This window comes from Condylura cristata, unplaced genomic scaffold (assembly GCF_000260355.1).
Source record: "Condylura cristata isolate star-nosed mole 26May11 unplaced genomic scaffold, ConCri1.0 scaffold00027, whole genome shotgun sequence".
NCBI lineage: Eukaryota > Metazoa > Chordata > Mammalia > Eulipotyphla > Talpidae > Condylura > Condylura cristata.
In genome coordinates this window covers 5,399,322-5,413,107 of record NW_004567128.1, presented here as the reverse complement: position 1 = coordinate 5,413,107, position 13,786 = coordinate 5,399,322, and the positions used below count along the sequence as shown (strand labels likewise).

General features: G+C 43.8%; 1 protein-coding gene across 1 annotated transcript; it reads right to left on the bottom strand.

Moving 5' to 3' along the window:
• Positions 1–12,253: 12,253 nt before the first annotated feature.
• LOC101627346 (melanoma-associated antigen B2) lies at positions 12,254–13,315 on the bottom strand. The gene has a single exon (XM_004690073.1). The coding sequence runs from the start codon at positions 13,313–13,315 to the stop codon at positions 12,254–12,256; it is 1,062 nt and encodes a 353-aa protein (XP_004690130.1).
• Between the last annotated feature and the right edge of the window lie 471 nt (positions 13,316–13,786).

Below are 13,786 nucleotides of genomic sequence, written 5' to 3'. Positions count from 1 at the left end.
ATCAGAGGAGCCATGGGCTGAACCTGCCTGGATCTGAGGCATCCCTGATGATATCTCAGGGCTGAGACCCGAAGCCCCCATGTAACTCCTGGCTCTGGATCGTCAACCCAAGGGCACCAAAAATCGGGGGGGGTGGGGGGGAGGGGAGGGCAGCCAGAGGAGAGTGGAAATAGTCTTGCAAACTGAAATTGCAAAGAAAGTTTAAGAAATGATATGCTAAGATAGACCATTGGCAAAATCACCAATCAACGCACAAATTCATTCAAGATGAAATTAGAATAAACAACAGTTTTAGAAAAGACTTGCCCATTACTATGCCTAAGATGAGAGGTTATAAAAAGAAAACTTCGGCCCTCCCTGGTGGCGCAGCGGGTTAAAGCACAGCACTGAGAATCTAAAGCCACTTCCGCATGAGTTCGACTCCCGCCTGCCCCGGAGGTGACCGCATGGCGTGGCAGACCTCTCCTGACCCGCCCACTGCTCCCCTCAGCAGTGTACTTCGTTGATCTGCCTGATCTGCTCCCCACTCTGTTTCTGAAGCCTCTCACCACCCCTGAGCCTCTGGCCTGCACCCCAGTTCTGTATGCACAAATAAATAAATCTTTAAAAAAAAAAAAAAGAAAACTTCAAGAAAAGAACAAGAAATTATAAAACAGACTTGAGAGAACAAGAATAGGTAGATATGAAAAGAACCAACTTCAAATGAAAAATATACTTAACTGGAATTACAGACTCAGTAGGCAAGGTGCACTGAAATTGAGACACATTTGAATAGCGAATTTATGAACTGGAAAACAGTTTGGAATAATTCTAAGTATCCAGAAGGGGAAGTGCCAGGGGTGGGGGAAGAACAAGGAGGGAAGGAAGCACAAGGACTATGGAGTTAGACTACTGGTGAGTTGGCGGGGGATGCATGAAGGTGGCAATGCCTGATGGGGGACCCTACTATTTCCTTTCACTCAGAAAACTAAATAAATTCATTAAAAAAGAATTCATCCAGAATATAGCACATAGACACTGATATCAATGTCAAAGAACAGGTATCCTGGAGGAAGCTTAAGAAACACACGAACACCATGCAAATCTCATGATGAAATAAGGAGGGAGACATTGAAGAAGGCATAGTTAAGGAAAATTTTTGGTAAATAAAGAGACTTGGGTCTTTAGAACAAAGTTGCTTTTGAGAATGAGCAAGATAAATAGCTCTAGGCCCACTTTCCATGGCATGTAGTGGAAATGGAAAATGAGGAACAGCAAGGATAAATAGCATCTCTCTTAACAGCTACCAAACAGATATGACAGATATAATGAAACAATTAGGGAGTAGTCTTCTGATTAAAAGTAGTTGCAATAACAGAATGGAGCAACATATTCAAGCTAGAAATTTATGTGCATATAAATTCCTATTCAGAAGTGAAGGGAAAATAAAAATATTTTCAGATTTTACAAAGGCTGAATTTATGACTTACAGACTGTCACTGAAAGAAATATTGAAGTAAATACTTCAGCGAGGAGAGAAATGAAAGCAAAGGGAATAGTTAAGATGAGCATAGTAGCAAGGAACAAATAGATTGGTAACATATGTCAGTAAGTTTAATTAATGACAAAAGCAACCATTTCTATAAACAAAAGTGAAATTGAATCTCAAAGCAGCAATAAAATGATGGTGCTGTTCAATGCATCATCAGAACATACTAGCATCTTTGCCTCGAGAAAGAAGATAAATAAAACTGAATCATTTTAGCTTAGGAAATTTTATATCTAAATGTGTTTCTGAAAGTTGATGAGTAACCCAACTCTGATATAGAAAAACATAAGTCCTAATACAAAATAATAAACATTAATTATTAATTATTTAAATTAATTTCGTTCATCCAGTAAAAGACTAACAGACTGAATTAAAAGCAAAAACCAAACCTGCTACCTTTAATTTATCAGAAAAACTCCTGAAATAAGAACACACATAAAGGTGTAAAAGATGTTTGGCCTCCCTGGTGGCACAAGGGGTTAAGTTAGCACTATGAAGCTATCACCAGCCACTGTGGCCTGAATTCGATTCCCAGTCAGGGAGGTGACCCACAGGGTGCAGCAGACATCTCCTGTCTCCTGCTGATCCCCTCAGCAGTGTATCTCAGTAGATCCACCTGTTCTGTACCCCACTCTGTCTCTGGTGAATCCTCTCATCCCCTCCTACTCTGGCCTACACCCCAGCGTCTACGCCAAAAAAAAAAAATCACAACTATTAATTTGTGTTATTGTGTAACACAAATTCTGAATATTTTATATAAAATATACATATATACATACAGATTAAGCATATATACAAATACAAGGACAGATTTTTTTTAATAACCTTGTTTACTTGTTCACAATACAGAATTTCTCCCTTAGATGTGATCACCAGTTTTCTCAGCACCAAAGCATCCCAGCACACCCCCACCCTCCAACAGGCTCTCCTCCCCCCTGTTCTCTACTCTCCCCTGCCCCCCTTTCCTCCGGCATAGCTTTCAAGGGTCAGTGCTAGAAAAGATTGTTCAAAAGAGAGCTTAGCATCAATCTTAAAGGGAATCCTGCTCTTTGTCAGGTCAAGACTTGGATCTATATTACTGGATTCACTGTGTTTTCAGGTGGCATTTCTGTCCAGGGAAGCATTTGATATTTTACAAAAACCTGAAGGAATAGTGAGCCAAATTTCTTCACTTTGTAAGTCCCAATATCATGTACTTACCATGTGGTTTTTCTCCCAGGAAATGGATTTTTACAGTTACTGAGAAAATGAATAACTCGTGACAAAGACGTTACTTGTTTACATCAATATTAAAGATGTTTCTGGATTGAGAGGCATTACACATAATAGGTGACTGGCTGAATGGGAGATTTTTGCAACATCAGAAACTAGTGTCACAAGATCACTAGTCACAATAAACAAGAAAATGATGCAAATGAACAAGAGGAAAGGAAGGAACACTAGGAAGTGTAGTAATTTATATGAAAAGGCAAGTCACAGAAAGAGAATTCTAAATGGCTAACAAGTAATTGTATTAAAGTAAAAACGAACATCAACTAACAACTATAACCAGAGACATTCTATGGGGGAGGAAAGGGGAACAGGTTCAAAACTGGGGTAGGAAGAGCACACGGGACTATGATGATGGCACATGTGGTTGTGGGAAGTCCATGGGAATTACAACTGAGATGCAAAAATGTATAAAATGAAGAAAGATGTGAATATATATATAATGACATATATATATATATATATATATATGACAAATACATATATATATATATGACAAAAATGAAAAAAAATTATGTGGTTAATATTACAGGGTTGACAAGTGTGAGGGCCTGGTCAAGGGGGGCACATATAAGGGCAGAGAGTATGCTTCCTCACCTCTTCACAAACACTTGGCAGTTTTTCACTTTTTAGGGGGGGGCAATAAAATGAGAATAAGTATACTGCTGTTTTCTTTTGCATTCCCTGATTACCAGTGAAGTTAACTCTTCTTGTTAGCCATTTAGAACCATCAGTATTTTTCCCTTTCTTTCTGGCTTATTTGACTAAGCGTGATCCCTTCCAGCTACATCCATGTCGCCACAAATGGCATGAGTTTATCTTTTTTGATTGCTGAGTAATATTCCATTGTGTATATGTACCACATCTTCTTGATCCAGTCATCTATTTTGCTTTCCTACAGAATGTGGGGAGTAAGAGTCTTGAAGAAGTCACTGTTCCAGGTCTTGCAAGATTGAAAACCCAGTCACCGAGAAACCTTTCTCTCCAAAATGTGAGTTTTTAGCCATCGATCCACTGAAGCTAATGTTGGTGCCCTTGGGTATTTGCATTTATCAAAACAAATCTTTACAGCAGTGGAATGACCTATTACCTAGCCCTCTGGGTGTGCAGAGTGTGGATATTATTTTGTCTGATGATTCATTTTTGGACCAATATTTAAAGCATTCCATAAACACAGAGTGAGGCTGAAGACCCAGCAAGCCCAGAGTTCTCTGAGTGATTACTCTGGCAGGCAAGAGGGGATGTCATAATTTACAAAGTCACCAACTGCAAAAACATCTAGATCTCCAATGAATATAATTACAAGTTATTATTTTTAAATCAAAGCATCTTCTGCCTTGGGTTCCAGTGATGTCACACAGCCTGTTTGTTCCCCGGGCTGCTGCTTTAGGAGCCAGTGCCCAGATACTGTGCGACAACTTGAAAGGAGCTGTTACTGATCTGCCTACCACATCAGGCATGCAGGCACAGAGCCAATGCTTGCTACTGATGCCTGTTCTGGGCAGTGCCTGGGAAGGAGGGGGCGAGCTAGCAATAGCAGAACTATAGTTTTTGATGCAAAATTTCATAGCTTTGAGATACCCAGCCAGCTCCTCAATCCAGGTTGCTGATTTGAATAACCAGCCATGGGTAAATGAAAGGGTGCCTCGGCAGGTATTTTAAAAATAAAGATACCTGTACCTTCACCTTGGTGTCTCTGGGGGTGACCTCGGGTCTATGGATAAACTAGCTCTGGGAAAATGGAAAGACAGGGAGGAAAGCACACTTGATTATTATTTTTTTAAATAACAGCTTTAGAGAGATATAATGGACAGACATTCATCAAGTTCACAGTTTTAAAAACCACAGCATGTGGTTTTTAGTATATTCACATAGTTATGCAACTTTTTACCAGGATCTAATTTTAGAACATCTTCATCACCCCTACCCCCCACCAAATCCCTGTAGTCATTATCATTCTGGATACAAGTCCCATGTTAGAACTATGATTGCAAGTATTTTTTCATTCTGTCAGTGGTCTTTTCAATTTCTGGATGTTGTCTTTAAAACATGAACGTTTTTAATTTTGACAGTCTAACATCTATTTTTGTTCTTGTTGCCATGCTTTTGATATCATATCTACAAAACTGTTGTCTGATTCAAGACCAAAATGTTTTCTTATGCATTTCATAGTGTTGTCTCATGTTTATGTCCAGGATCCCCTTTGAGTTAATTTTCACATATGGTGTGAATCAGTGTACAAAGTCTGTCTTTCATATGTGGATATCCAGTTGACCCTGAGCAGTTTGTTGGAGACGATTCTTTCCCCCATAAATGTTCTTGGAGTCTTTGCTGAAAATTAACTGACCACAAATGTAATTATTAATTTCTGGATTCTTGATTCTGTCCATTGATTTATGTGTTTATCCATATCACACTGTCTTGATTACTATAGCTTTGTAGTACATTTTGAAATCAAGAAACATGAGATCCTGGAAAATATCTGTAGGTGGTAGCACCCCAATTCCAGCTGTTTACCACTCCACTGAGTAAAATGTCCACAGTGATGCTGTCTCCAGATAAGTCAAAATTCTGAGGTTCATATTTTACTGGATGGTTCCATCACTGCCTGCAAGCACAGCTCAGGTTTGGCTTCATAATGAAAAGATATATTTTCAGAGAACTTTCTTGCCCAAATAAGAGTCTGCACATCCCAAAACTTCTTTCCTCCTTCCCACTTTTTATGCCTTTTGATTTATTTCTCTGGTCTAATTGTTCAGATTAATATTTTTAAAAAATTAATAATGGCAATAAAAAGTCTTGTCCTCGTTTTAATAGAAATACTTCTTGCATTTCCACATGGTTTTTTGGTTATATTTTATCATGATAAGGAAGTAAATTAATTTTCATTTTATTAATAATTAATTTAAAATCATGAATAGATACTGAAGGCCTTCTCAGATTCTATAAAAAGTATTATATGTCTTATTCCTTTGATTTGTTAACCTTCCAACTGCCAGCTTACTTAATCTTCCAAATAAGTTTTTATAGTCCCACATATATAAGGAAGCATCCGACAGCACCATCTTTAAGGGGGTCCCTTCCAGCCCCCCCCCCCCACCACCACCACTCTTGCCTATTTCTAATCCTCATTTCAACTGCCAGTATAAACAGGAAGTCCACAGGCTGCTGCAAGACTCCCATCCTCTAGGATAGAGAGTTCCTGAGAAAGACTCCCTCTGTCACTGGATCTTTATCATCTTCTGGAGTTCTGCTTTCTGACATCCATAGTCCCTGGGTGCCCATCATCCTCTCATACTACCACCCACTTGTTTCCTGTGGGGTGGAGGGTTGGGATGCTTATTTGTAGACTATTTGCTCTTCCGAGGGAAAGTAGGCAACTTGTGGCACCTTCAGACTGTGTTTCCTATAATTCCCCCAAGTGGATCTAAGGTGGGGCTAGCCACAAGGAAAAAACTGATTGAGGTAAAAAGGCGCAAGTTAAGCAGCAGCTTTGTGTTCAGACTGCACGCTGTGGCATCCTGGGCAAGCTGTCACCCATCTGCTGGCTCATCTTGACAGCATAGGGCACAGCCTGGATGCGCAGATCATCCAGCTCACACCAGCTCGGTCCTTGGAGGCTCTGGAACACATGCATGCGCAGTGTGTTCCAGCTAGGATTCACTGTGTGCACAGCTCACAGGCACAAAGCCAGGACCTGGCTGACTTGGCTGACCTGCAGTGACTTCTGGGCCAGCACTAGATGTCGAGGAAATTGCTTCCCCCCCACACCCGCCATAGCCCAATAATAAACCCACCCCCTCTGTGACACATCATCCTCTGCTTTCCTGCTGAACCCTGATAGACTCAGATTTTTATTTTACTTGTTCTCATTAATGGTCTCAGGAAGTCCATGGGTACAATATACTTTGGTATAGAATCACTGAAGCTGAAATTTCATGTTCTTTGTGTCATAAATTAAACATCAACATGAAAATGTGATACAGTCACCTCGCAGAGAATGTTTCTCGAGGGCTAGTGATCATTTCTGCTGATGGAAAGTGGTCTCCTGAATGGAAGCTCCTGAAATTGGTGGTGAGGTATATAGATTCAGCAGCTCTAATAATCAGGTTTTAGTTAAATTACTACATGGCTGTCCTGGGAAACTCTTGGTCAGATTTCCACTTGTGGGAGTTTAAATTGTCTTGAATTGCCCTGTTTGTCTTAACACTCAATATACAATTAGTGCTTTTTCCACTCTTGTGGGAAACAAATTGAACTGGAGCTCGGAAGTTGTTCCATTGGTACTTAGCAAAGTCACACTGCGTCCGTGTCCCCAAAGACTGTTTCCATGCACTGCGGTGAATGAAACAGGGATGGTTCCAATGGCCCCGTGAAAGGTTTCTTTCAGCCCAGAGAAGGCACCAGCTGGCCGTGGGGATGTTGTTGCATTAGAGGGACTTAGCAGTTGCACTTTCCTCTCATGAGATAATAGCATCGCATTTGGCTGGCAATGTGCCCATACTTTCTGCCATGACACTCAGAGGAAATCATCCTCTATGAACAAAGCACTCTGTGTTCACCATTCCCAGCGTGTCTCAGCCCAGCCACTAAAGACATTTGGGGCTGGGTAATTTGTTGTAGACACCACTACCAGATTTGTCCCAGGGAACAAAATCACCCTCCGGTGGAGAACCATTGACATTCTGATTCAGACACGCTTGAACATGGGTTGGGGGGAGAAGACATCTCACAAATGGAGGCCTAAAGCTCCCGTGGGCACTATCTGAATACGACTTAAGGTTGCTTGGGGAAGAAAATAAAGAGGCAGTAGGAGCTGCATGGGGGTCCCCAGGCCAAATCAGTGCTGTAATCTTTCTATTGTCATATGAGATGGGCCAGGGTGGAATAGGATGCCATCTTTGTTAAATTCTAAAATACATAAGATTTCTGTTTCTCTATTTTAGCAAAATGAGTAAATTTGAGCCTAAGGGTTGCTGATTATATTCATTGGTTGGTAGGTGTCTCCATAGAAAATAACCAATTGCAAAGTAATTATTCAAAATTAACCCCTTTGAGCTTGGATTTCCAGTAGTAGGTAAGGCAAACAAGATGGACCCTTTGCTGAAAAAAAATTGAAAATACTTGATTAAAAAATTATGAAAAGATCTGATACCTGATTTTAAAAGAAGGAATATGTAGGTAATAGGCTAAATAAAGATGGAAACCCAGAGAGGTAAGTAGGGCAGGCTTAGGCATTGAGAATGCTGTCCACACCGAAGTGAACTTGAATTTCAGTGTCACACTGTTATGTGGCATGGGTTCAGAAGAAATCAAGGGCCTGCCTAAGAGGAAGAGCCTAAGCAAAAGCCTTTGTCATAACACTGCGAGCTGAAAGGCTAGAGTCGGGCCATTAATGAACGACATTGTCAGCCTCTTTGCACTGAGAAGAGAGGAAAAAGACTCCTGGAACAGGCAATCCCAAGCTTTCTCTTTAGAGCTTGGGCAGGCACAAATTCATATTTCTTGGGTGCTCAACAAAATCTGAATCAATAATCCAGGGGTTTTAGAGAAGATCAGTAACTGTGGTTGGTGCCCACGTTGGATAGACTGGGGCAAATGCCAATTCTCTCTACAAGGAACTCTGTTACAAAAGTCCAAGAATAACAGTAGATAAAATTGTGAGGAATACAAGCAATAGGAAAAAATAATTATGAGAAAAAAATGCAAGGGAAATGAAAAAAAAAACAAACCATGAATGAGAATTACAGAACATGTAAGATCAAGAAGGGGCAGATTAATGTAGATTCCACATATTAGTCACAGAAAATAAAATAGTTAATGATTACTACACTTACAGAAATAACAGATAACTTTAAAAACATGTGCACAGGCAAGATTTTGAAAAATTGGCAAGCATATTTGAGGTAGATAATATGACTCAAAGGAAATTAGACCCAGTTGGAGAAAAGACTCATGAATTGGAAAATTTACCTGAAGAAATTAACCAGAAAGAAAACTAGGGAGATAAAAAAGAGGGGTTAAAAGACATGGAGAACAGCACAGGCTAATATACACCTACTCAGAATTAAAGATGGCAAAGACAGAACAAACAGGCAAGGTAATATCTGAATATATAATAACGTTAGATGACAGGATATAATTCATATTAATTCAATATGAATTTGTAGTTCATGTCCATGGGATATGTTCAGTCTAGAACATAAATACAAAATATTAAAGAAGAAATGCTGACTCTAATCCAGTAACACCAGGCTGTTTTAGTGTTTAGAAATCAATAAACAAGGGAACATTACCATACCATATGTTAACTCAGTAGAAGCATATAAAACATTTGAAACAAATTGGCATCTTTTGTAAAATAAAAAAAGTACTCTCCAACCTTTGGAAAACAGAATAGGAAGGAACTAGCTTAACTTGATAAGGGCAGTCATTAGGTTAAAATAAATGAAATCTCTGTTTTTTGTAAGTAAAAATGGCCATATGACATCGATTTTTATCTCTTTCAAACTGATACAAAAAGCTCCTGCAAATATAATCTATGGAGACATTCTCCCTGTCTGGGTTCAGGTTCAAGGCTAGGAGTCACACATCACTTCCATTCGACACTGTGGAATGGAACATCACAGCAGTGATGTCCTGGTTGGTGCTGCGGTAGGGCAAGGAGACGAAATGGAACTGGAACGGAAGAAACTATCATTCTTAGGGATGTGATTATGTTTATACAAAAGCCTAAACCACATGCATATAAATGAAAGTTAGCATGAGAGTGTATTATAATAAGATTACTTACTTATATCTACATTGTATACAAATTCCTTTTTATCCATTAAAAATGGAAGGGAGGCCCTCCCTGGTGTCTCAACAGTAAAGTGTAGCACTTGAAGCTACTGCAGCCACTGCAGTGCAAGTTCGTTCCCTAGCCAGGGAGGTGATTCATAGGGTGCAGCACACCTCTCCTGACTGCCCACTGCTCCCCTCAGCAGTGTACTTCGTTATTCTGCCTATTCCCCTCCCCACTCTGTCTCTGGTGAATCCTCTCACACCCCACACCTCTGGCTTGTGCCCCAGTTTTGTATGCATAAATAAATAAATCTTTTTTAAAAATGGAAGGGAATGGGATGCTCACATCAAATAGCTTCAAGAATATATGCACCTCAAGTCAAACCTAACAAACAATGTGGAGTAAATGGTAAAACTTTAGTGCAAATGATTGGATTTAACTCATTAGAGTTATACCACATTTCACGATTGGAAGACACAATATTATCAAAGTATAAAGTCTTCTCAAATTTATCTATAGTTTACTTTGTAGCAATCAAAATTCCAACATCTTCGGAAATTGGCCAGCCGATCCTAGATTTTATGTGGTAGAATATGAAAAGCCAAGAAGAGAATAGAAACTTGGAGGAAGGGATTTACCCCTTCCCTCACCCCCCATAGCAGGGCTCACTATAAAGCCACATAAATACGTGGAACGGGCTTTGTGACTTGATGTCATCCCTGCTCTGGGGAGTATGTCCAGAAGGTGAGGAGCAGGGGGCTCTTCTTCCTGGGGTGGCTCACAAGCTCCTGTCCTCACCATGGCGTGGCAACCTTCTTGCAGGTGTGGAGCTGACATGTCTGATCTCTGGAGCTGATGGCTATGATTAGGACCAGCAATCAGGAAGGCAGCAGGAGAGTCAGTGATGGGGCGCTGTGGGGGGCCTACGCCCTATCCCTGTACGATCCCTGTACGGTGCTGAACCTGGTCCTTACCAACTACAGATCCCCTAAGAGGAAGAAAAGGGACCCCTCAGGGCCCCCACCCGTCAGGCTGACAACTCAGGGGGGGCCTTTTCTGTGGTGGCTTCCTCAGGAATTCCTCTTCTGGGTAGCATTCATCAGCCTTCAAACAAGGACCTCCTCTTGCCTCCCATCAGGGGGCTTGGGACATTCCATATGTGGGTACCTTGTCTAGGGCTCCCAGTATTGACAACAGGAATGGGGGTCTGATGACTACCCCGCCTTTTGGAGAGGTCCCTAGTTAGGACCTGGGTTCCTCACCTGAACCCCACTTAGGACCCGGGTCTCCTCTCTCAGCAGCACTGTGTCCACCCATTCACCAGAGGTCGTCCCCTCCCTGGGAGTCGCAGGTACATGGCTGCTGCTCTGCCCACTCTCTTGGCCTGATGAGTTCCCTTGGTGAACAGTAGACTGATCTCCTAGGGCACACTTGGGGTGTCCACCCAGGCACCTGACCAGCCCTGCAATTTCACCTTCTACTTCCCCAAGCCTGCCTGTGCTCTTTAGACCAAGGTCCTCACCATCCAGGAGCCCCAAGGTCAAAGGCGGGGCATGTCTGTCAGCCAAGGCTGCACCGGACCCAAGGGCAGGGCTGTTTGGGCTCCACTGACCTGTGTCAAAGCCACTGGCACCATTAGCTTCCCTCCAGGTCCCCGCTGCCCAGAATACTTGGGCTGACTCAGCTGTCATATCTGGCTGCTCTGTCTCAGGCCTCCCAAGGCTGAAAGTTCTGGGAAGACCTCTGATTTGGGGCAATTTTCCCTCACTAGTATTCAGAGGTCTTCAGTGGACAAGTTTGGGTGAGAACTCATAGCCCTTCCCCAAGGCCCTAGTCCCCACCCTGCCAACTCCCTAGGCCAGACTGAAGGGGTCCTAGCTGGGTACCCTGCCCCAGGCAGCTTCTGCTCTCTGAGGCCCATCCTCTGAGGACTGGTCCCATCTCCCGTCAAAGCCCCTCTAGCCTCAGCGCAGTCCACTTACCCTTCTCGGCAGAGGGACTAGCAATCTCCCCGCTGCCGGTCACAGGGCATCTGCACAGAGCTCTGGAATCTCTGTGCCCCTCATGCCTCCCTCTACCATCCTGCATTGAAGCATATTGCACGGTTTCTCATACGACAGCTTCCCTGGGGCTCTAACACCGTGTTGGCAGTGACTGGATCTTGTGTACAGCTCCCCACAAAGCCTTCCCAAGAGCAGATGCTCAACTGATGTTTGCAGAGTAATATAGTGAATGAGAGTTCTATTTATGATTTAATTTCTTTCACATTCTTGAATAAGACAAGCAAATCCAGATAGTATCTCCTTTAATTTTATTTTGAGAAAGACAGAATAAGGAAAGTAAAAAATTCACCACTTTGACACCATCTCCATCTCAACTTTTAAACGTTTTTCCACGTTTAAAAGAATACCTCTATCTATCTCAATGCACATTTTCTTGCACTGGAACACACTAAAAGATAGGAGAATTTTCCGTTTGGTAAATTGCAAAACTAGTATCGCAAACTTGATAAACAGCAACAAACATGTTAGCCATGTGATACACAATGAAGAATTGAATAAACCTGAAAAGGAGCACGTGAACAATGTGGAAAGACTAGGCGACTAAGCTACCTGTAACTACGGGCAATGCACGGGAGCTATGTATTGCGTGCTCTCAGCCCCGTGGCCCCACTACTTAGAAGGTGGAGAGCCCTTCTCAACCTCAAGGTGAGGGCTCCGCCTTGGGCTTCTCTCGGGCTGGGCCTCAGTGGAGTTGCCAACATTGGCCTGGGCGCTGGTGGTGGCCGGAGCAGAGCCTGCTCCTGCCTGGGCTCGTGCCTCCTCATCTCTCAGAGCTGCCTCATAGCGGGACTGGAAGGAAGTGGGAACCGTATTACTGACTTTGGCCAAAAACTCCAGGACTTTCATTTTGCTGGTTTCAGCGTAGGCTCTCGGGCCCCACAGGAACTCATAACGTGGGGGGTTGCTGCCGGGCACCTGGCGGTATTCTAGGTACTGCTCTTGCACCAAATCTTGGGTGATGAGCTTTCTAGGCTCCCCAAAGATGAAGTGCCGCCTCCCTTCATAGATCCCCAAGACATTCAGGAACTTCCACAGCTCTTCCTCCGTGATGCGGTCGCCACTCATGAAGATCATGCCCAGGAGGGGCAGCAGAAGCCCATTCTTGGGCAGGCCCAGGTCGGCGCTATCCGCATCCTCCCTGTGGGGAAGCGCCATCTTGCTGATGAGCACATAGGTGTGACCAGCGGGGTCGCCCTCCTTCAGGTCGATGCCAAAGACCAGCTCCAGGCGGGCGCAGGTTCTCCGCAGGATCTCAGGGAAGTGCTCCTTGTACTTCTTCTTGATCACTTTCAGCATCTCCTCCTGGGTGATGGGCTCCTTCACCTTGTACTTCCGCAGCAGATACTGCACCAAGATGCCCGCCTTCCTTGTCAGAGGATCTTTGAGGGAGCAGGGGGAGGCAGCTGAGGCCCCCAGGCACTCGTCCTCATCGGAACTCGAGGAGGAGCTTGATGCGGCAGCAGGACTGGGAGACAGGGCTTTCAGTGACTCCTGGTGAGCGCCCGCAGCAGTGGGACTGGGGCCAGGGTCCCCAGAAACAGGCAAGGAAGAAGAGGGGAACTCTTCTTCCATAGCTTCAATGGCCTGAGCCTCCGGGACACCTTGGTGTTCGCTCCTAGCCTGGCGGCGCTTCTCACGGGCGCGCTGCTTACTCTTCTGGCCGCGAGGCATGGCTGTGGGCACCTGTAGGAGGAGGAAGAGGAAACGTGAGCCCCTTCAGCAGGGAGGTGCCATCCCTGGAGCTGGGGGAGGCCCCTCTGTGGTGTCCTCGCGCTGCTGAGGGCCAGCTGGGCTCTGGCTCACTTGCTCAGCCTGCCCCCAGGACTTCGAGGACGAACTAGGAATTTGCCTTTGGCTGCAGCCTGTTGGTGTCTGCCCAGACCTCTTCCTTCTGAAAGAGGCCCTCCCTCTCTGTTCCTCTGAAAAACAGGCCCCTCACTCCCGTCATGCCCAAAACTGAGGCATCACCTCATCCTAACTGGGCTTTCAGGGCTGACAACAGCTCAATGGAGGTGCGACTTTACACAGCCTGCTCTCTTCTGGCTGGCTGTTTCCCTCATTCCTTAGCGGAGATGTTCCCTCTCACCCCTAACAGGGCTGGGGCTCCTCTCTGCTCACTGGGGGCAGCCAGTCCTCAAACAA

Coding starts and splice junctions, on each gene's coding strand:
- LOC101627346 (XM_004690073.1), bottom strand. CDS start 13,315: ATGCCTCGCGGCCAGAAGAGTAAGCAGCGCGCCCGTGAGAAGCGCCGC.